Source organism: Saccopteryx leptura, chromosome 6, assembly GCF_036850995.1.
Source record: "Saccopteryx leptura isolate mSacLep1 chromosome 6, mSacLep1_pri_phased_curated, whole genome shotgun sequence".
NCBI lineage: Eukaryota > Metazoa > Chordata > Mammalia > Chiroptera > Emballonuridae > Saccopteryx > Saccopteryx leptura.
Window position 1 is genome coordinate 52501230 of NC_089508.1, and position 24865 is coordinate 52526094.

The 24865-nt window shown below is 38.9% G+C and overlaps 1 protein-coding gene across 2 annotated transcripts in view; it reads right to left on the reverse strand.

Annotated features, from left to right (window-relative positions):
• Positions 1-24865, reverse strand: part of ZWILCH (zwilch kinetochore protein) — a 38563-nt gene that overhangs the window by 3709 nt on the left and 9989 nt on the right. The window contains exons 4-17 of one of the 2 annotated variants that reach the window (XM_066343826.1): positions 24601-24719; positions 22507-22706; positions 21891-21961; positions 21400-21555; positions 19930-20001; positions 15349-15442; positions 14785-14834; positions 13298-13403; positions 12691-12770; positions 9498-9654; positions 8583-8611; positions 5192-5328; positions 3990-4085; positions 2727-2839 (exon numbers count right to left, since the gene is read on the reverse strand). In XM_066343826.1, the coding sequence (XP_066199923.1) occupies positions 2727-2839; positions 3990-4085; positions 5192-5328; positions 8583-8611; positions 9498-9654; positions 12691-12770; positions 13298-13403; positions 14785-14834; positions 15349-15442; positions 19930-20001; positions 21400-21555; positions 21891-21961; positions 22507-22706; positions 24601-24719 (1480 nt within the window). The remainder of the gene's footprint in view (positions 1-2726; positions 2840-3989; positions 4086-5191; positions 5329-8582; positions 8612-9497; positions 9655-12690; positions 12771-13297; positions 13404-14784; positions 14835-15348; positions 15443-19929; positions 20002-21399; positions 21556-21890; positions 21962-22506; positions 22707-24600; positions 24720-24865) is intronic. The other variant, XM_066343827.1, reaches the window with a different exon arrangement.

Here is a 24865-nt window from a genome sequence, read left to right on the forward strand (position 1 = left end):
AGTAATACATATCTTAAAAAAAAAAAAAAACACCTGAAATAACATATGTGGATAAAATAAAATGTTTAACTGGTGGTTCTCAAGTTTAAGTTGCACAATGGCATCACCTGGAGAACTTTAAATATTACTGATTTCCAGCCCTGGCCGGTTGGCTCAGCGGTAGAGCATCGGCCTGGCGTGCGGGGGACCTGGGTTCGATTCCCGGCCAGGGCACATAGGAGAAGCGCCCATCTGCTTCTCCACCCCCCACCTCCTTCCTCTCTGTCTCTCTCTTCCCCTCCCGCAGCCAAGGCTCCATTGGAGCAAAGATGGCCCGGGCGCTGGGGATGGCTCCTTGGCCAGGCGCTAGAGTGGCTCTGGTCGCGGCAGAGCGACGCCCCGGAGGGGCAGAGCATCGCCCCCTGGTGGGCAGAGCATCGCCCCTGGTGGGCGTGCCGGGTGGATCCTGGTAGGGTGCATGCAGGAGTCTGTCTGACTGTCTCTCCCCGTTTCCAGCTTCAGAAAAAGACTAAATAAATAAATAAATAAATAAATAAATATTACTGATTTCCAGACTCCACTTGCGGAGGCTCTGATTTACCAGTACTGGGCCTGGCTATAAGAACTTCACCCCCGTCCCCCCAGATGATGATAATGTTCAGCCAAAGCAGAGAACCACCCCTGCCCTCACCATTCCATACCTCGGGAATTTGGCTATTTCATTCCAGACCTTTTTCTGTGCCCCAGGCTCCATGTTTTCTCCAATATTTTGTTACTGTAACCAATACTGCAACTAATAACTACGTTCATAAGTCTTTTTGCACATCTGCTTGTATGTGTGGAATAAAGTCCTATTAAAGAAACTGCTGGGCCAAAAAATATATTCTTGTAAAATCTTGGTGGATATCGCCCTCCAAAGAAGCTGTGCAATTTTACACTCCAAACAGCAATGTGTGAAGTTGACTGCCTGTTCCCCTGTGTCCTTGTCAGCACAGTGACAACAAAATTTTTTATCTTTACTAAACTGACAGGTGGAAGATGGTATATAACATAACATATAACATAAATTCCTATTTATCTAACTATATTTGCTAAGCACATTTTATTTTTTAAATGACAGTTGAATTTCTTTACTGGTAAACTTCATATTACTTGATCATTTTTCTAATGAGTTATATTTTTCTTACTGATTTGAAACTTTTTTACAAGGGAATGTAGCCCCTTTTCAGAATTTGAGCTGTCAATTTCTTTTCTTAGTTTATCATTTGTCTGTTGTTCTGCCTCCAATATTTTTGGCCATGCAGAAATTTTTCTATTTTTATATATAGTTGATTTTCAATCTTTTATATAGCCTCCATGTTTTATATCACACTTAGAAAAGACAGTATGATTTTAATGAATGATTTTCAAAAAATTTCTTTCAGTTTCTTTAGGACTTATACAGTTCAGCCATATAAACAGAGAAGTTTCCATTCTAGGTGAGAGAAGTTTCCATTATGTTTGAATTAAGATATGTTTTGAGGAGAACAAACATATTCTGGAAATAATTTTGCAAAGTATCAATCACTTAAATAGAACTATCTGTATTCCCAGTAGTTAACTTTAGACTTAAAAATTTTTTTTTATTGATTAAAAGGAGAGAAACACTGATATGTTGATCTACTCATTTATGTATTCATTGGTTGATTCTTGTATGTCACATCCCTGACCAGGGACTGAACCTGCAACCGTGGCTTATCAGGACAATAATCTAACTAAATGAGCTACCCAGCCAGGGGCAACTGTAGGTCTTTGAAATTTTCTTGGATTTTTGTCTTACAACCACCAGATCTGATTTTGGATAATCCTTGCAATATGTGAATGCAGCCATTTAAGACCTATACAAGTAAAAGACGACAGCACCATATAATCCACATGTGTAAAAGAACTGTTTTATAGGTGCTTAATGAAGGAGGAAGAATTGGTGGACAAGATAATTACACCAGGGGCTAAAATATATTGTTTGACTAATATAAACCATCTTTGACAGAATTCTAGAAATCTCAACCCTATTCCAGAAACAGAAAACACATTCAAGCAGAAACATCACAATTTTAAACAGTGCACAAAAGTGTGAGTATGGGCCCTGGTCGGTTGGCTCAGTGGTAGAGTGTCAATCCAGCATGTAGATGTCCCAGGTTTGATTCCTGGTCAGGGCACACAGGCGAAGCACCCATCTGCTTCTCTACCCTCCCCCCTTTCACTTCTCTCTCTCTCTCTTCCCCTCCTTTAGCCATGGCTTGATTGGAGCAAGTTGGCCCCAGACACTAAGCATGGTTCCATGGCCTCTACTTCAGGCACTAAGAAGAGCTCAGTTGCTGAGCAACAGAGCAATGCCCCAGATAGGCAGAGTATGGCTGCCTAGTGGGCTTTCCAGGTGGATCCCAGTTGGGGCACATGTAGGAATCTCTCTCTGCCACTCCTTTACTCACTGAATTAAAAAAAAAAGTGTGTGAGTATGCCATTTCAATCTTCGAACCTATTTTTACTCCTATGTCTCTTGCTTGATCTCTTTCAATAAAAGTTCCCTTATCCAGGATAATGAGGAAAAGCACTCTTCCATAGATTTTCAAAATAAATGTTTGTTTTACATGGAAAGTATAAGAAACTTATTTTAAATTGGGCACAAGTGCTATAATAATGATATCTACCAGTACAATTTTATTTTTATTTTACATTTCTCTAAATAGATTACAAAACATATTTACCAGGTTTGTGGCAATTCAGATGGTCTACTGGTAGACTGTCACTCAGTTGCCAAACTGTTTTCACCCTTTTCTGACCACTATTTATTTCTACTCTCCATTTCTGTGGCTTCTCACTAAGGAAATAAAAAAAAATCAAAAGGGGAAAAAACTAGTTATTTTCTTCCTTCTATAGTAACTTAGTGAAGTCTTACGTGATAAGCACTAAACAAAGAGATGAAGAGGTCACAGTTCTAAATCTCAGACTCTAGAATTTAAACTACCTACCTATAAGGCACTGAAGTTGGGGATTCACATCTGATAGGCATCTAGAAACATGGGTCTGAAGCTCAGGAGAAGCTGGAGATATGGGTTATGAATTATGATTAGCCCAGAGGAACTGAAGACTTGAGTATGAAATAATTACCCAGACAAGATAGAAAGTAAGAAGAAAAGAGGGCAGAGAACAGAGTTCTGGTGAAAACTCACATATAAAAATCAGGCAGAGGAAGAAGAACTTGATAGAGAACGATTCTCAGTCTTGGAGGTAGACCAGACAGGTAGAATTAACATTAAGCCAGAATGCAATGTTACAGAAATGAAAGAAGGGAAGAAGTTCAAGAAAGCAATTGTATTCAGTGCTGAACCGCCTTGAAAGAGAAAGAATTGGTGGGCAGCTAATCACATAAGGAGCTAAAAACACTATTTTTCTGGAAAGCGTCTACTGGATCTGGCGATTAGAAGGCCACTGATGACTTCCAGAGCAGTTTCATGGGAGTGCTGGGGTTTCAATAAGAGGGAGCTAAATGGCAGGAGGGTATCAATAGAGTGACTTTAGAATTCTACGCTGAGGGGAGACCATCATTTGAGAGAAACTCAGTGTCCGTGCGAATGGCCAAGCGGCCGTCTTAGCCTCACAGTCCTCCGCCTCCCCAACTCCAAACCTTTCCCGCACTCCCACCGCCATCCCTTCGCCTTGGCTGCCAGTACCCTGATCACTCTTTTCTCCAATTTGTCATTTCCTTTCTGGCTCTACTTTCCACCCTGTTCAGCAAAGGAATTACAAATTGAGAGAAAAATGAAGGACCGAAGGCTCAATGGTGGAAAGAAAGTAGACAAAAGGTATGGCACAGGGACAACTATCAGACTGTGGCCAGAGGGCGGCAAGATGGTTACGGTTTCCGAGGAGAAGCAGCTCTAGGTCGTGAGGTCCTCATGGAACAGACACTGAAACTGCCTAGAATCATGATGGGACTTAAAATACAATCTAATTATTAAACCACTTACCTTTGATATAAGTGTTTTACAGCAGTTGGTCTGACTGGCAGCTGAAAAATGTGTCGCTCATCAAGAGGATTTTGTTTATAATATTTTATGCAGGACCTATACAAGTAAAAAAATGAACCTCTTTTGGGAAAAAATGCCACTTGGAGATGAAAGCATTCTGGCAGTCTCAAACTCATAAGGGAAATTTTTATTGAATACCACTAATAACAACATCAACAACAAAATAATCTTAGGGACACAAAGCAAATGTGTCCCACTCTCAACAAAACACTGATTATTTCTTTTTTTTTAAAGGAAATATCATTTGCTTTTCAAAAATCAGTAGTAGACGTATTTCTCCTAAATATAAAATACATTTATTTTACGTTTAGCCCAAATAAAAGCTTAAGTGAGGAGAAAGAGCTATCAGAAAGAAAAAAAACAGGCAAAAGATATAGCCTCCATGGTTTTCAGAGTCTGGGGAAGTCAAGATTTAACTTATTTATACTACTTATTTTTAAAGGAAAAAAAATAATATCTGGCACTTCTCTCATTACAACTGAGATAAATTCTAATTTTGGAAATGGGAGAGGTATATCTCCTTTCACAGGGAAAAAGAAATGCAGGCTTGCCGCAAGATGGGTCACTTACTTCCAGTTTGAGACCTCCGATACATGTAAGACCCCAACCACCCATGTATGAGAATTATTCCAAACTAATTTTTATCAAACTGATTGGCAGAAATCTGAAATCACAGCAATGCTATTGACAGAGATCTGGTAATATTTAATTCCATTTAATTACCATATTGATGGCTGTCAATTAGTTTGGCCCAAATATATAAAAATGTAAAGAAAAGAGAAGAAACTAATATTTACTAAGCACCTATGAAGTAGCAAGTACTTTATATACATTGTACCACTTAATCCAACACACACAACAAGGTTATTAGATCACTTTTATAGATGAGAAAATGAGATGCAGTAAAAGGAACCTTCCTTTGGAAATTAGCAAGTTAACTGATTCTGTTAAACTCTACGGCCATTAAACTGATTCTGATTTCAAAGCCTTCCCTTCCTAGGACAGTGACTTAGAGACATTCTGCTACTGTGAAGACAGGGTGTATGGATTCTATCCTAATATAATAAAAAAGGCACATAATTTGGCTGCAGCTTTTTCAGAAGAGAATACTGTTCTGTAAGTAACAACAGAGAAATACTTACTGTGTTAAAGAAAAGAGGAGCTCATGTTGAGGTTTAACGAAAAGCTTGCAACTGACTATTATTTCCAGAATATGATGGAGTTTTTGAACACGATAAACTTGTTCTTGTATATCTACTGATGGAGAAATGAAATATTCCTAGAATGAAAAAAGTATAAGCAAAATAGAGTTTAGAAGAATCTTTTAAAGAATATTGCTATTCTTGCTAAACTTAAGTCTGGGTGCTTCATTCATGGGTAGGGGGAGGGGCACAGGAGGCAGCAAGACAGGATATACCACCTTTCAACACTGTTTCTCTAACTAATCTGTAGGTCAAGTCTTCACTGAGAATGTTCTAAGCAAACCATTCTACATATTCTCTGGTGAAGGCAAATCACAGAACTGCTTCACAAAGGAGGCCAGGAGGCCAAAGTGGGTGACAGCTACCAACTAACCTCTCCAGATGGAATAAATGGCAAATCCATAAAATAATTCTTAACTTCAATACTCTTGCTAGGTTGATGGAAGTGTCCAGCTCTAAAAATAAGTAGTAAACTTGAAGTACCAAGAAAGTAAGCAAGTATACCGATAAGATTCCATTCACATTACTGGTAAATTGGTATAATCCTTTGGGAAAATAATTTGGCAGTGTATGCCAAGCATCATAAAATGCTCAGACCTTCTAATCCTATTTCTGAGACCTCATCCTAAAGAAATAGGCCATGGTAAATATGGTAGGTGGTATTTAATGTTCCTCAAGATTCAAGCCCCCTGGAGTGCCCATCTTGCATAATCTTTTTCCTTGAGTGCAGCCAGAACCTCTGAATATGATGGTTGTCACTCCTGTGAATAGGTTACTAACGACAGACCCTGAATCAATCAAAAGAAAGGTTATAGTAATTACTATGACCTAATCAGTGAGTCCTTTATGAGGTCCGCTACTGGCTCCGAATAAACAAAGTGCCTGTAATGTTGTAGAGAGGGCCACATGGCAAGGACCACAAGCAACCTCTAGGACAGGGGTCACCAAACTTTTTACACAGGGGGCCAGTTCACTGTCCCTCAGACCGCTGGAGGGCCAGACTATAAAAAAAACTATGAACAAATCCCTATGCACACTGCACATATCTTATTTTAAAGTAAAAAAACAAAATGAGAACAAATACAATATTTAAAATAAAGAACAAGTAAATTTAAATCAACAAACTGACCAGTATTTCAATGGGAACTATGCTCCTCTCACCGACCACCAATGAAAGAGGTGCCCCTTCTGGAAGTGCGGTGGGGGCTGGATAAATGGCCTCAGGGGGCCGCATGTGGCCCGCGGGCTGTAGTTTGGGGACCCCTGCTCTAGGACCTAAGACTGATCCTGGAACAACAGCTAGCAAAAAAATGGGGACCTTTGTCATAAGGCCATTAGGAAAAGAATTCTGTCAACAACAAATGAGGAAACTTGAAAGCGTTCTTTTCTGAGTCTAGCCTCCAGATGAAATGCATTAGGCTGACACTTTCATTTCAGCCTTGTGAAACCCTGAGCAGAGAACACTCAGCTAAAATAAGCCCACTCCCAACCCTTGAAAACTGGAAGATAAATTTGTGTTCATCTAAGCTTCTAAGTTTGTAGTAATTAGTTATGCAGTACAGAAAACGAATACAGTAAGGGAAAACAGCAGTTATTTGGAGTAGGAGATGGCCTGTTTAAAAAGACATTATTGAACCCTAGATGTACTGAGTTGCCGGGGCTTAAGCATTAGCATTTTAACAACCCTTTCACGAGATTCTCAAATTTAAGGATTATTGTGTCAAAAGTCTGGAGTGAAACCATATTTAAAAACAGAACAAAACAAAACAAACAGGCACATAAAATGACTAGAAGGGATTCATAAAAATTACTCATATTTGGATGATAAGATTAAGGGTGTATTTGCCCTATACAGTATTTTAACTTTCAAAGATGTTATTACTTTCCTAAGTTTAAAAAAATGTATCAAACCTTCCCTTTTAGGCACCCCACTAATGTGTGTGTGTGTGTGTGTGTGTGTGTGTGTGTGTGGTTGTTAGAGCATTTTTCCACCAAAAAGATACATAAAACGTTTAAAATTTGAAGAGCAAAGAGTAAACTGCCAAAGAATCCAGTTGAGTCTTACTTTGCACAAGAGGCACAGCTAGAGTTCTTATACCCTGTATTTTTTTTTTTTTTTTAAGTAAGAGGCGGGGAGGCAGACAGACAGACTCTCACATGCACCCTGACCAGGATCCACCTGGCAACCCCTGTCTGGGGCCAATGCTCAAATCAACCGAGCTATCCTCAGTGCCTGAGAGTGACACTTGGACCAACCAAGGCACCCAGGAAGAGAGAAAGAAGGGGAAGAGGCAGGGTGGAAAGAAGCAGATGGTCGCTTCTCTTGTACGCCCTGACTAGGCACTGAACCCAGACATCTGCATGCCGGGCTGACATTCTATCCACTGAGCCAACCGTCCAGGGCCCTATCTTGTATTTTTATGAGACAAATAACAAGTTGCTACTATATTTTCATTTTCTAAAAGGGTCTTCTATCAAATGTCAAGGGTCAGTACAGATGCTGTTGAATCACCTAAACTTTCTAAATTAACAACACTAGAAAAATACAAAAGCTTGTAATCATGACCCTGAAACCCAGAAGTAATAAATTCTTTGGCATCTGTGTGTAACAGGAACGTATCAAGAGAATATAAAGGCCCTGGCTGGTTGGCTCAGTGGAGGAGCGTCGGCCTGGCGTGCAGGAGTCCCAGGTTTAATTCCCGGCCAGGGCACACAGGAGAAGCGCCCATCTGCTTCTCCACCCCTCCCCCTCTCCTTCCTCTCTGTCTCTCTCTTCCCCTCCCGCAGCCGAGGCTCCATTGGAGCAAAGATGGCCCGGGCGCTGGGGATGGCTCTGTGGCCTCTGCCTCAGGCGCTGGAATGGCTCTGGTTGCAACAGAGCGACCCACCAGAGGGGCAGAACATTGCCCCCTGGTGGGCATGCCGGGTGGATCCCGGTCGGGCGCATGCGGGAGTCTGTCTGACTGCCTCCCCGCTTCCAGCTTCGGAAAAATGAAAAAAAAAAAAAAGAATATAAAGCAAAATTTCTTTTACAGAGCCTATCGAAGAAAGGCATTCCCTAACCATTTTAGATAAATGAGAGTTGTAGGAGGACACTGGCTTGACAGGATACAACGATATGCCAGCGCCGTAAATTTATAAAGAATAATAAATGACACTAAATTGGCTAAATTTTTGTCTGTCTCTTTATTACACATGAATAATTAAGGGCATTCACTGTCTCATTTATCTGTTTCCTAGGACCTAGAAGGAGGGGCAAAGCTTAGGCACTTAATTTTATACAGAATGAATGAATAAAAGAAAAACCAAGTCTTGATTTAAAAAAACTCACCAAATGGTTCAAAGATGCAAGTTCCTGACCTATCATGAAAAAAACATACATGCAAATAAGGTTTAGCTATTCTCTATTAAAGAACCTAAGTAAATATTTTCATAGTTCATATATAAAAGAAATGCTCAAGCTAAATAATTCCTCAGAAATAGTCAAATTTTCTGGCACATCACACCATAAAGACATACTAGTACTTATTCTAAAAAGAATCACAGCTTGCCCTAATAAAAACAACCAAATGTTGGGTATTAAAACAGCATCTCATAAAATTAAGTTTTTAATTACTATATTAGCCTAAAGAATCTCAAAATGTTTGAACTAAAAACAAATAAACACTATAAGTATCCTTAATACCTTCATTGAGGAAAAACTACCATTAAGTGTCTGTCTTACCGTGAACCAGGGGCAAAGCCAGGACTACAAATGACTAGGGACAAGTAGAAAGATAAAATCTGAGAATACCTATTGATTAACAACTGTGATGTACAATTTTTTTCTTTTTTTTTTTTTTTTTGCGAATGACACAGAGACAGACAGGAAGGGAGAGAGATGAGAAGCATTAACTCGTAGTTGTGGCACCTTAGTTGTTCATTGATTGCTTCTCATACATGCCTTGACCAAGGGGCTACAGCGAGTGAGTGACACCTTACTTAAGACAGCGACCTTTGGGCTCAAGCCAGCGACCTTGGGCTTCAAGCCAGAGACCTTTGGGCTCAAGCCAGTGACCTTTGGCCTCAAGCTGGTGACCATGGAGTCATATCTATGATCTCACTCTTAAGCTGGTAACCCTGCATGCAAGCTGGTGAGATTGAGGTCAAGCAGGCAACCTCAGTGTCCCAGGCCCACACTCTATACACTGTGCAACCACCTGGTCAGGTTGTACTTTATAACTTTTGAGCTGGAAAAGGGACTTACCTATGAAAAAACTGATATAATCTTTCTTTAGCTTGTCCAAACCAATTTCCAAAAGCATCTGAACTGGAAGCGTCCCACTGAGAGAAATCGTGTCCATGGTTCCATGGTAAGACTGATGAATCAGCTTACTTAGTAAACTAGTACTTCCACTATGGAGCTATAAATCAAGAAAATTTTATAAAACCATAAATAAATCCAATTAGCAAAAGAGAAGCAAACTGCATTAGCTACAAGCTAAATATTATAAGCTTGCATCTTCAGTCCCCGATACGATGAATTGTTTGAATAAAAGCCCCCAAGTTACAAACATAGTTTCTAAAGTGCCCTTCCTGCCTCATTTGCTCAAGTCAAAGCAATTAAGAATTTAAACTTATCACCCCAAACTGCAATTCCACCAAAGAGAAGGCAGAGTTGGTCCTTTAAAGCTTCACAACTAGGAATTCTCTTCTCCTGGCTAAGCGTTAGGGAGCATATTTGCCAAATCAAACATCTTCAACTACACTGCAAATCTGTTGCTGCAGAAAACTCTCCCTCAGTGGTCCATGAATATGTCATAAGGAACTCCTTATTGGCTACAATGTCCAACATACTAACTTGATCACTTGCAAATTAAAAAGAGCTGTGAATTTAGAGATCTAACATGTGTTCCAAATGTTAAACAATTAATTTTAAACATACCTAAAAAATATTTGACATTTTCTCACTACAGTCTTTCTATGATCTCTAATTTTTATCACAATCTTTTGCATTTAAAAAATTTTTGATTTATTGATTTGAGAGAGGAAGAGAGAAAGAGAAGAAGGGAAAGAGAAAGAGAGAAACATCAATTTATTGTTCCACTTATTTATGCATTCATTGGTTGATTCTTGTCTGTGCCCTGACCATGAATTAAACCCGCAACTGTGGCGTATCAGGATGACACTCTTACTACCTGAGCCACTGAGCCAGGGCTGCACTTCCTTTTTGTTTGTTTGTTTGTTTTTTAACTATTTTCACTTGCCTGACCAGGCAGTGGTGCAGTAGATAGAGCGTTGGACTGGGACATGGAGGACCAGGGTTTGAAGCCCTGAGGTCACTGGCTTGAGTGAGGGGTTGCTGGCTTGAGTGTGGGATCATAAACATGACCCTATGGTCGCTGGCTTGAGCCCAAGGTCGCTGGCTTGAGCAAGGGGTCACTTGCTCTGCTGTAGCCCCTTCCACACACACACCAGTCAAGGCACATATGAGAAAGCAATCAATGAACAAGCAATTAACAAACAACTAAGATGCTACAATGAAGAACTAATGCTTCTCATCTCTCTCCCTTCCTGCCTGTCTGTCCCTATCTGTCCCTTTCTCTGTTTCTGGTGCTAAAAAACAAAACAAAACTATTTTCACTTCATTTGCATTCATTGCACGTGGCAGGGATATTCTTGTAAACATTTCATAAAAAAACTCTCAGGAAAATAATTTAATGGCCAAGACGACAATGCCTAGACTCACTAATGCTCAATTAGGGGCGAAGTCTGCATGTCTTTGCTCTGGAGTGTATCTTTGTTCACACCTATGAAAGTTTCAGAGTTTTATAGCCATGAATAAACCATCTCATTAGTGAAAATAATTTCTTTTAAATAAGGAATATTTTTGTTTCTTGCTTTTTACTTAGCTTTCTCTTGATTATAAAAGAACAAGCTCATTATGGGAAATTCGTAAAGTGTAGAAATATATAAACAGAAAAACTCACTTGTAACCCTAACACCAGAAGTTACTGCTAAGACATTTTAGCATGTTTGCTTCCAGATTTTTCTCTCCGAAATTTACATTTTTTGAATACAATAGTGTATATGCCTGTATTTTTACTGAACATTATAAGCATTTCTCCACATCATCTGTCAGAATCATTCTTAGCAACCATTCCATGTCTCATTATATGGTTATATTATTATTTGCTTAGTCATTTCATTAATGGTGAAAATTTTGGTTATTTACAATTTTTTGCTACCCTAAATGAAGTTCCAATGATGATTCTGATACATAAAATCTTTTTTTTTTGAAGAGAGAGAGAAAGACAGGAAGAGAGAGGGTGAAAAGCAAAAACTCATAGTTGCTTTTTAGTTGTTCACTGATTGCTTCTCATATGTGCCTTCCCAGGGCTGTACCGGTGTCACCTTGCTCAAGCCAGCAACCTTTCGGGCTCAAGCTGGTAAGCTCTGGGAATATGTGGACAATCCCCTGTTCAAGCCAGCAACCCCATGCTGACAAGCCCACGCTCAGAGCCAGTGACCTTGGGGTTTCAAACTGGCAACCTCAGTGTTCTGGATCAACACTTTATCCACTGCACCATCGCTAGTCAGACTTGATACATAAAATCTTCATATATATTTCTATGTATGAGCTTAGGATGGATCCTAACAAAAAAAGTACTGATTCAAAGGGCATGACACATTTTCAGGATCATTATGAAAATTACTTTTGAGGCCCCAGCGGGTTGGCTCAGTGGTAGAGTGTTGGCCCAGCATGTGGATGTCCCAGGTTTAATTCCTGGTCAGGGCATACAGGAGAAGCAACCATCTGCTTCTCCACCCCTCCCCCTCCTTTCTTTCTCTCCCCCTCTCACAGCCATGGCTCAACTGGTTCGAGCACATTGCCCCCAGCACTGAGGATGCTATGGAGCCTCTGCCTCAGGTGCTAAAAATAGCTTGGTTGCAAGCATGGCCCCAGATGGGCAGAGCATTGGCCATAGATGGGGGTTGCCAGGTGGATCCTCGTCAGAGCGCATGTGAGAGTCTGTCTCTCTATTTCCCCTCCTATCACTTTGAAAAAGAAGAAAAATAATAAAATAAAATTGCTTCTGAGTGTTCCAAATTGTACCTTTATCAATAGTATATGAGAATTATCATTTATAGCAATATAACAATGACAATTAGTAGCTTACAAGTATTGAGCACTTACCTATGAGCTGATGCTAAGAGCTTTATATGAATTAAATTATTTAATCCTAAAACAACACTATGAGGTAGGTAGGTATTATTCCTACTCCTACTCTGCAGATGAGGAAACTGGTACACAGAGCAATAAGGGAATCTGCCCAAGTTTACACCGCTAGTAAGCACAGGGCTGGAATTCAAGGTCAGACAATATGCTTCAGAGCCTGTGTCCCTAACCATTGTGCTGTGCTGCTGAGAAAACACTGAACACACACTACTAAACCTACCCATGGCTGTATATCACCACATTGCAGACTCTGGATGATCAACGTGAAACACTTTACCAAGTCTTGATAGGAAATCACACCTTGAAAACAAATCAGTCTAACATTAGTTTCATGGTATTTCTGCAGATCAAATATGTCATTAATACTAAGGGTACACAAATGAAGAGGAAGATAAGTATCTGTCTTTATGGATAGGGAAAGGGAAAAAAAAAGGCAGAAGGAAACACAATGCATTTCTAAGAAAGAAATTAAACTGCTTACCACAAAATAATATGCTTAGTAAAATATCGAGGAAAATCTTTTTCTTTCTATAATAACTATAATTTTACTAAGGTGTATGTTTGTTCATATAAACACAGCTTAAAAACCACCTAAGTCTCATACTGAAGGCAGAAGAAAATAATAGATTCTATAAACTGTCTTATGTTATCAGTACAATTCTTGAGTAGAACGTTCCAGTGCATTATGAGAAATGAATTTGCAAAACAGGAACCAGCTTGCACACAAAACTAGTAGTACACATTGTATTATTCCAAAAGACTTAATTAAAAGTAAATCTAAGAAGTAACTGGAAAACAATTTATTTTCAATCATGATGGACACCTACTACTACTCATTTTGCACCACAGCTGCTCAGCAAAATCGAAATCACCCCGGACTGTGAAGAGACACTCGATGGAACAATCAAAGGTAGCACCGTCGCACTTTATTGTCTGGAAAAGAAGGATCGGAGAGTACTCAGTCTCAGTCTAATATTTTTAAAAAGTGAAATAGTTTAAGGCCAATAAACTATCAGAGCTGCTCTGAGAAAATGTGGGCCCAAGAAAACACACAAAAAAGATGTTAATAAATTTCTTCAACTTTATTCACTAATGAATAGCCACAAAATCAATCAACAGTGAAAAACTGGACCCCTAAAATAGTCTTAAAACTGTGATGCCTAAAGACAAGCATCAACTTTCCTTCATGTAAAAATATTTAATTAGCCCCGGCCAGTTGGCTCAATTGTAGAGCGTTAGCTCACTGTATGGATGTCTCGGTCTGATTCCTGGTCAGGGCGCATAGGAGAGATGACCATCTGTTTCTCCACCCTATCTCCTCCCTCTTCTCTCTCTCTCCCTTTTCCCCTCCCCTCCCACAGCCATGGCTTGATTGGTTTGAGTGCATTAGCCCCAGGCACTGAGGATGGCTCTGTGGAGCATCCACCTCAAGTGCTAAAAATGGCTCAGTTGTGAGCATGGCCCCAGATGGGCAGAACATTGGCCCCAGATTGGTGTTGCCAGGTGGATCCTGGTTGGAGCACATGGGGGAATCTATCTCTTGACTCTCTATCTCCCATTCTCTCACTTGGAAAAGAAGAAAAAAAAAATCTATCTATCTATCTATCTATCTATCTAGATAATTAAATTACTGTTGTCTTCATTTTCCTATCTGTCAAATGACAACACTATTAGCTTAATTAAATAATACCACCTCTGGCATATTAACATGCCATCTTATATTAATATACTAAAGTCATACTGTGTTATAGCAGGGGTCCCCAAACTGCGGCCCCCTGAGGCCATTTATCCGCCCCCGCCGCACTTCCGGAAGGGGCACTTCTTTCATTGGTAGTCAGTGAGAGGAGCATAGTTCCCATTGAAATACTGGTCAGTTTGTTGATTTAAATTTACTTGTTCTTTATTTTAAATATTGTATTTGTTCCCATTTTGTTTTTTTACTTTAAAATAAGATATGTGCAGTGTGCATAGGGATTTGTTCATAGTTTTTTTTATAGTCCGGCCCTCCAATGGTCTGAGGGACAGTGAACTGGCCCCCTGTGTAAAAAGTTTGGGGACCCCTGGTGTTATAGTATACTAACATTCATTTCCAGTACTCTGCAGTTGGGCAATTAATAATACATATGTATTAGTGCTGTTTAAAGAAAAACAATCATCAGTGCTGACATCAAAGACCAAGAAAAGACTACCCTCAAAACACTGCCTTTGCTGTACCAGATCCATTTGACACAGATGGTACAGCATAAAGATAACAGTACCACTACACTTTAGAAGCTATTTCAGTGTCTATTTCTAAATGCTAACAATCACTTACCTCTGTGTCTTTTTTTGTAGGATCACCAAATCCATCCAGCTTATTTAAGTCTAGAAAATAACAAAAGCTTATTAATTCTGGATTTCATTTTTCTACTTTTGAAAATATTTCCATCCTAAGCCTATTTTAAAATGGCAAATGAAGACAGTAAAAGTATAACTGGAGATTTTAGCAAACTATTTAACTCTCCAATGGAAGTCATAAAAGACAGCCTCTAGGCAGGGGGTAAGGATAAACTGAGGGACAGTGAAAGCCCCTGATACACAATGTTGGGTACGTGGTAGGTGCTCAAAGGTTACTGTTCTATCCCGCTTCTCCTACAATCTCAAATATGGTTGTGGTATAGAAATTTTAGAGTAAAACTTATTCTTAAAATTATTTTGGCTGTTACCATTAGCAGTTCAGAATGAAAGCCATCCTTCTGACCATAGATTTCATAGTTTATATATCCCAACCAAAAAGAATACCAAGCCTAAACAGACAGCCTATTTTTAAACATGGCAAGTATAAATTCCCAATTAATAAAAATAACCATGTAGAAATGTGAATTAGGAAAACAAACACCATTCAGAAATTCCTGCACAAGTTCAACGGCAGATTTTTCTTCCAGAGGCGCAGGCCATTCAGTTATACCAGTCCTCAAACCATCAGCCAAAACCTATTGGAGATTAAACAAAAACTCAAAAGCTTATTTGCAGAAAACACAGTATAATCAATAAGAATATCTTTAATAACATTAATATTTCTTGAGTGTTTAATCAATGCCAGGAATTATTCTAAGTGTTACGTACATAATACAATGTTCTTTAATCCTAACAAAGACTCTATGAGGCAAATATTACTATTTACCTTCATTTTACAGACTAAGGTAACTTGCTAAAGGCCACATCGTAATTAGTAACTGACAATGCCAAGACAGATATCCAAAGATGGCGTTCTGAACTATGACGCCATATGTACAAATGCTACAGGATTCAAGACTGATGAGCCTTCCCTGAAGATACTTGTAATTTTGGCTAAGAAGGACTGATAGTACAGATGAAATAATTGGGACAACAAATGTAAAACAAACTGGAAGTTTACATAAAAATAATTTAAATGCATGTGCCTAAACATACCATCTTAAAACTGAAGTACTAAGAAAAGGACGACAAGATATGCTGGAATAGTCAGGGAATAGCGTGAAACCTCAGCTCAATTCCAATTCAAAGGTGAGAACCATCAGCTGCAGAGCAGGGAAGGAGCATGGAATGAGATAAAGAGGGCGGGGGGGGGGGGGGTGACTCCACCCACGGTGGAGAAAACACCTAGCGAACACCAGCAGATGACAAGGAATAGGGGCCACACAGGAACAGTGATCTTAAAATTTAAAAAGATGTTTTACGCCTGACCTGTGGTGGCACAGTGGATAAAGTGTCAACCTGGGAATGCTGAGGTTGCCAGTTCAAAACCCCTCTCTCTAAAAAACTAAATAAAGTTTAAAAAAAATTAAAAAAAAAAAAAGATGTTTTACTTCACATGGAAGAAGACAACAACCACTGTTGATTTTAGGGCAAGAAAATGGCATGATCAAGCAGTTAAGAATTCCTCCATCAGAAATATCTAGGACAGATTCTAAGGAAAGGAGAAAGTATATTTCTCAACAGAAGTGATCTCATCCTCTACCCCCCAGGGGACATTTGGGAAAATGTGCAGATAATATTAGTGTCACAATATTTGGGGGTACAGGAGTATTTTGAACATTTAATTTGGTAGAGGCCAAGGATGCTAAACATTTTGCAATGTGTACAAAGTTCCCAAACCACAAAGCGTGATCCTGTCCAAAATGCTGAAATACTAACAGTGCCCTTGTTGAGAAACAACAAATGATCATTAGAGTGATCCAGGAGAGAAGTGATAAGAGCTTTAACTAAGATGGGCACAGTGAGAGAAACTTCAAAGGAAGAAAAGAACAGTATGTTCCAAGAGACAGAGAGAGAGAGAGAGAGAGAGAGAGAGAGAGAGAGAGAGAGAGAGAGATGAGAGAGAGGTATACATGTGGATTAAAAGAAAAAAAGATCCTACCCATTTATAAAAATACAGAGGATTGAATTCAGAGAAATTATGTCCCTGTGTTTAGCTAAGATTCTATGAATTTACAAGGAAAATTATAGCAAAGCATGGAATTTTAAGTTAGAAAGACATGTATTTGAATGAGTTTTAAGCCAGCCCTTCCACTTACCAGTTGCTGATGCCTCAGGCAAAATAACGAAAAAAATCTAGCGCCACATGTTTGGCATATGCTACAGTGGCAGCTTCCAGCTGTGGCAGTAAGTGGTGGTGACAGAAACAGTTCTTACTAAAGTGAGATACAGTTGACCTGTGAACAATATGGGTTTGAACTGCACAAGTCCATTTATACGCAGATTTTTTCCTAATAAATACAGTAAAAATATATTTTCTTCCTTATCATTTTCTAACAATTTTCTTTTCTCTACGTTACTTTATATATATGCATAGAATATAATATAATACATATAACAAAACATATGTTTTAATTAACAGTTTATTATGACATCGGTAAGGCTTCTAGTCAACTGAAGGCTATTAGTAGTTAAGTTTGGGGGAATAAAAAGTTATACACGAACTGTAAACCATGCAGGGGATGAGAGGGTATGCACCCCTAACCCCACATTATTCAAGGTTTGATGTACAAGGGAAATTGAAGGAATGGTGGACCCACACAGGGGTTCCTATCCTGGAGATCTGTTTTGGAGATTTCATGTTTCATTTTGAACATACTGAGTTTGAGGCAACAGCCCTCTACTCAAGCTGGAAATAATCTGGTGGAAGTAGGAAAGATAGGAGCTAGTATCAGCTAAAAGAAAGGCTCTGGAGTTTGCTCATAAAGACAATAGTCAGATCACGGAGTGGATAAGCTCTGTGCCAGGGTGGAGAGAGAAGGGCAGTGGCATACCTGAGGGTAGAAGTATGATGGCAGCCCACAGTGACAGTCCTGGAAGAGCTTTCAAGAAGAAAAGTGAAAAAGGTAGAAAATGTACCCAGTTTTGCACAAACAGGGAAATTATAACAGAAAGGAAAAGTATTTAGAATGCTTGGTACTATACTAGATAGATGCTGAAGCGACAATGGGATACCTGACACTGAAGTCTAATGAGACAGACAGATAAGTAAACAAATGACTGCAATTGAGAAATAATCTGACAAGAGATGTCTGGGTAATCAGTGAGACCATCCTAAACAGAAGAATTCACAGAGAGCTCACCTAAAGAAGAGGTGAAAGAAGGGCACATCAGATGGATCAAGACATACACCAGAAAGTGACAAAGTATGACAGGATCAGACCTACTATAAGTAGGGAGCTCAATATGGTGAGGGTTGGGGCTTCAGTGGAAGTGGAAGTAGGGGTTAGATTAAGCTAAAGCAATAAGTAGGTGCCAATAGGAACTCAAAAAGATACTACAAGTCATTAGCCATCATGGTAATGCCATATAACAATATGCCACTTCATCCTCAGTAGGATGACTGCATATAAAAACAAAAACAAAAGCAGATAATAACAAATATTGGCAAGAATATGGAGAAACTGAGGCCTCCTACATTCCTACACTGCTGGTAGGAATGTAAAGTGATGCAACCACTTTGGAAACCATTTATACTTTGGCAGTTCTCAAAGGTTAGAGTTACCATATGACATAGCAACTCCACCCAAGGGATGTGAAAAGATGTGTCACACAAAAACATGTACACACTGTTCCTGGCAATACTCTTCAGAACAGCCAAAAAGTAGAAACTACTTAAATGTTCACCAGCTGATAAATAGATAAATAAAATATGGTATATCTATACAATGGAATGCTGTTCAGCAATAAAAAGAACAAGGCACTACAGAAAGTGCATTAGTGGTTGCCAGGGGCTAATGGGGGTGGGAGGTGACTGCTAATGGGTATGGAGTTGCTTTTCAGGGTGAGGAAATCATCTAAAACTAAAGATGGTCATGGTTGTACAACTCTGTAAGTATACTAAAAACCAATAAAACAAATTAATTTTATGGGATGTAACATATCTCAATAAAGCTATAAAGAAAGAAAAGAAGGGGTCTGACCAGGTGGTGGCGCAGTGGATAGAGTCGGACTGGGATGCAGAGGACCCAGGTTTGAGACCCCGAGGTTGCCAGCTTGAGCGCGGGCTCATTTGGTTTGAGCAAAGCTCACCAGCTTGGACCCAAGGTCGCTGGCTCGAGCAAGGGGTTACTCAGTCTGCTGAAGGCCCACGGTCAAGGCACATATGAAAAAGCAATCAATGAACAACTAAGGTGTCGCAATGAAAAACTAATGATTGATGCTTCTCATTTCTCTCCGTTCCTGTCTGTCTGTCCCTATCTATACCTCTCTCTGACTCTCTCTGTCTCTGTAAAAAAAAGAAAGTAAAGAAGGAAAGAAAGGAGGGAAGGTATGGGAGGGAGGGAAGGGGAGGGAAGGGGAGGGAAGAAGAGGGAAGAAGAGGGAAGGAGGGAGGAGGAGGGAGGGAAGGAGAGAGAAGGAAGAGAGAGAAAGAAAGAAAAAGAAGAAAAAGAGAAAGAAAGAGAGAAGAAGGGAAGGAGGGAGGGGGGAGAGGGAGAGAGAGAGACAGAAAGGAAGGAAGGAAGGAAGGGGGCAGGGCGATGACTTGGATATAATTAATTTTGTATGACAGGCTAAGACACTGTGAATTTCTATTTATTTCAATGCAATCTGTACAGTGGAGCTAAAATTACTGAAACATAAAATTCTTGGAATATATGCTCATTAATCTTTAGAATCAATCAAACCCAATGTATTAACATGCAGATTATATATGCATTTGAAATAAATTGGCAGCTAATCCACCTGGAAAGGGGAATCCATCATATAAATAAAAACCAAACACTCCAGTAAAAAAGGCAGAACTGTAGCTATTAATTATCTAACTAGTTCTCCCTTTTAATGTAAGGATAACTACCACAAAGTAAAATTAAACTGCCCAAACTGCTACAAGTACCCAATGCACACTTAACATTTGGAACAAATTTTGAAGAACATAAAACTAAATAACAATGATATTAGCAAACATTTTTATGAAAACATGAGATTTAATGCAAGTTACAAATTCCAGAAGAATACTCACAAGGAGAAACTTCAGTTCTCTGTGAAGATGACTCAAAGGACTTCTGGGATCTCCCAATTCCACCTTAATATTCTAAAAAGTACTCAAAGTCAGTTTACAACTGTAATCCCATCTTCTCAGCATAAGAGTCATAGTCATTTGCATTTCAAACTACCCACATATTAAAAATACATTTCATAAAGCACTCATGAATGGAAAAAGCAGGGCAAAACTTCATTTAGAACATCTCACTCAGATACCACAGACCCCTCCCATCCCGATATAGTAAACTAAACTCAGGGCAGCACACCCATCTCTACACTGCAATTGTAGCTACATGGAACTACTACTCTCCTTGTATGCTTTCCGGTTCTCTCCCACTAAACTTCCACAAGACAATTAGGAGAAAGATAAATACAGCTCAAGAATCAATGATAAACTTAGCATTACCACACATTAAAAATATAACCCCCCTGATAAATATGTTCATTAAACTCCTAACTACATGAACAGTGTGCTGTGTGCTGTCCAACCTAAGGTAAAGTTTTACAACCCTACAGTATTATTTTAAAAGGTGGGGGGTGAAAAAGAAGAAAATTAAATTCTGTTGTATGCAAATTCCTACTGAAGGAAAAGCATTAAGAATATGATTATCCAAAAATAAAAAATAAAAAAGGAATATAATTATCCATAATCCCACCACCTTGTGGCAACCACTATTTACACTATTAAAGACGCCTTAAATGATGATTTTTAAAGAATGTGTAATATTTCATCATGAAAATCTATTCTAGTCATTTCCCTATTGAACATTTAAGTTGTGTTTTTAATAGTTCAGAAACATAGCTACATCACTGTAAATAAATTGTACATATATGTATTTTTGTAGCAATTCTGATTGATTTCTTAAGATAGATTGCTAAAATGTTATAGGGTGAAAAGACCTAATAGTATAATAATTCTTGAATTACTTCCAACATAGGCACTCTTTTAAGAATAACAGAGATGATGGGGATGTAAAGTACAACAAAGGGAATACAGTCAATAACACTGTAATAACTGTGCATGATGCCAGGTGGGTATTAGACTTACCGGGGAATCACTTTGCAAGTTATTTAAATGTCTAACCACTATGCTTTACACATGAAACTACTATAATATTGAATGTTTGCTGTAATTGAAAAATAAAAAATTATAAAAAGAATGGCAGAAGCAATGATTTCACTTGAGTCCCAACTCAAGACTTTATTAATCACTGGAAAATTCTTAAGTTACACAATTGCAGTGCTGTGGGCAACTGATAGATCAGATAATCTGGCAAACCTCCGCTGGCTTCTCGGGATAGTGAGGGACAAACTGCCAGAGGGCCGGGGCCGGGCCAGGGCCAGGGCCAGGCCCCGGCCGGGCCAAGAGTACACAGTATCAGCAACAAGCAAGTGAAAAGTAAGCCTACACCGAGAAAACTCAACAGAAAACAGGGCTCACTCCTACCAGAGCTGCAGTGGAAGAGAGTGGAGGGATCTGAAGAATCTCGTCCACAGGACTCCAGGAAATATCCAAAGTGATTGTAGTTTGTGACCCAGGGGCTGTATCATCCAAGGTGGTGGACCTCAAGAGCTCATACTGGGCAAAGCCCCAGGCGGTGACCTGCAGAGAGCGCACCCAGCATGCTAGCAGCTATGCTTTTCCATGACCAAGGGCCCATTTCAAAACTACTTTGATTCTTTTCCACAAGAATAAAAGGTGCCATACTTTCATTCCAAATGAAAAAATAACACAATTATTTTTAACTACAAAGATTAGCTAAAAGGCAAGAAGGCATGTATTTTAAAGTTAGTCATTAGCTGATATGAAAATAAATACAAACATTTTGGTACTACAGAAAAATTTGCAGTAATATTAGAAGTGAAACAAACCCTTTAAACTAGGAAAGCAGGTCAATAACAGTTTGAAGAAAATAATATGAGAAGAAAAATACTTACGGTAGACAAGTGATGTCTTTTCTTATGTGAATTTTTTAAGTCTTCAAGATTTATAGAATAATTTTTATCAGCTATGAGACAAGAAATAAAGAAAAAGTTTAAACGTACAATTCAACATTACATCTTAATGCTAGAAAAGCCAGATTCTGAGGGTACTACAACTTAACATTAATAATAGTTGATATTAAGTTTTAAATTACAGATAAATAAAATGTTTATAAAAGAAAGTGAAACAAAGCTCAATACTACCACTAAAAATATAATTGTATGCCTATTAGGAAATTAGAATTACATTGTCATTATATTCAATTTTTTATCCTCTAATGAAAATTTCCAAAAACTTATCCATACAAATCAAATGAAACCCACACGAAATAGCCATAAACTCCTGTCCACACTTTGGAGATCTGTTTCTAGAATATCACCGACATGCTGCAAGTTATACAACAGAGTAGACTCACGGTGGCTAACCAACGGTAGTAACACAAGTTTCACAAGTTTCACTGTGTGTACTTCACTCTAAACGATATCAATGTTCAGTAAAAACCACAAAACAATAACTATCAAATAAGTAAATATACACACATACACCCATAAAGGTAGTAAGAGCTCTCACCTTTACAACTGACCACATATAAGACAATTCCTGTAATGCTGTTATTTGTTGTGATAAGTTCAGCTCCTAGCCAACAGGTCCCTTCAGGATCTGAACTGTCACACCTTACCCAAAGGGGAGGAAGGGCAGTAACTGGCCGATTAATCTTCAGATGGGTCATATTAGGATTATGAGCCATGGTGTAAAGTCCAATTAACTGCCTTGAAAACAAGAGTAGAAAGAATATATTATAGATAGAGATTGCCAATTAGTCAAGAATTTTCTTTCCCACAGATATTATGGTCTCCTAGAAATGAAAATTTGAAAATTAAGTGGCAAAACGCACATAAATATTTCACCCAAAGAAGAAGTGAGAGACAGGCACACAAGGCAGATCAAGACTCATGCTCCAGAAAGTGACAGAGTGACAGGTTCAGAGCTACTCCAAGTAGGGAGTTCAATGTGGTGAGGGTAAAGGTTCTGTGAGAGTGGAAGAAGGGTATGAGATTAAGCTAAGCAAATAAGTATTGATAGGATATGTCAACTATATATCTCATTAAAGCTGGGGGGAAAAGAAAGTAGGAGCCAATAAGCACATGAAAAGATGCTCGAAGTTATTAGTCATTGGAATACTTAAGGAAATTAGAATATGGACTGTGAATTAGATAATAGTATTGTAACAATATTAAATTTCCAGATTTTGATCATTGTTCTGTGGTTATATAAAAGAATGCAGCACTTGTTTTTAGGAGATACATAGTGAAGTACTTAAGGGTAAAGAAGTACAATGTCTCCAACATACCAAAAAAATTGTGTGTGTGGGATGTGTATATTACATAGATGGTGAGAGTGGGGAAGAGGTAGGAGAAGAAGGAGGAATAAAACAGAGAATGACAAAGCAGAGACAGCAAATTGTAAACAATTGGTGAATCTGGGTTAAGGATATACAGAAGTTCCTACATTATTCTTGTAACTGTTCAGTAAATTTGAAAGTGTATCAAAATTAAGTTACCAAAAATGTGGTTTAAATTTTTTTTTAAAGAGATGAAAACTGAATTTATTACCAACAGATGTTCAGGAAAGGAGTTTCTAAGGGACTGTACTTCAAAAAGGAAATACAATAATCCCAGAAGGAAGGTCTGAAATGCAAGAAGAAATGGAGAGCACAGAAATGATAAGCATACGCACAAACCCCAATGAATGCTGGCCGGAGAAAACAGTATAAATAAATAATGTTTAAGCTGTGGGAGAGAAAGAAAAAAGGACAAATGTGACTTAAACTCAAAAAGCCATGAAAGAAAATGCTGATTAATTTACTACATAAAAATGTTAATAGCTTCTACATAGCAAAACAAACAAAAACCACCAGGAAGGAAAATCATTTTGTGAATGTTATTACAATCATTATCCTCTAAATGCTACTATTTTTATGACTATATCCTCCAGAACGCCTTGACAGCAAGGACTTCTTGGTTTTGGAAGAGGCAGAGGCCAGGCAGAATAAACTGCAAATGGCTACACAGGGCAGAGGCAGAAAGTGAAGCTGGTAAGGCAGAGAGAGGCAGAGGGTTTCTAACAGGGTAGGATCATTTCTCATGGGCAGGAGAGCCCATGTACTGCAGGACATTTACAATCCATGGCACAGGCCAATAGGTCCCCTCAGTCACCATTATGACCTAAAAGTACCCATGCAATTTCCATGTGCCCACTGGGCATGGTATCCCTGGTGGAAGACCACTGGACTAGACAAGGAAGGCTGCTCTGTGTCACCCAAAAATAATTTGGATGTTATCATGAGGCAATGAGAACTGTAGAGGGATTACTAAGAAGACAAGAAATTCGATCAGACTTTCTTGGCAGCAGTGTTGAAGAAAGATTGGAGAGAACCAGATTAAGCACAAGAAAAACATTTAAGAAGCAACAAATGGTCTAGGAGACTGCAGAACGGGAAGAACACTGCAGCCTCTTGGCCATGTTTGGGATACCAACGGCGTGTTCCGTAGAGTTGGCATACATATCTAGGCGGAGGGGGAAAAAGGAGGGAAGAATCTGTGCTTCAGTTTAAATTCTGACCCTCCGCCCCCATTCCTACACTGATACTAGGAAAAATCTTACCTTGCCCTCCCAACTGGTAAAGCAAGTGGTCCAACATTCTCACCAGTAGAGAAATCAGAAATAGCAGTTTCTTCAGATTGTAGCTCTTCAACATGACTTGTTTCTTCCTTTTCTAAAGGCTTTAAAAAATGTTAAATTATTTAACCAGGCAAAAGAACAATTAAGATAAATCAACTCTTCACTATGCTAGAATATAATGCACTGATTTCTAAAAGTTTAAGCACAATCGACTGGGCTATGGCAAGAATCATAGCTACAAACTAGT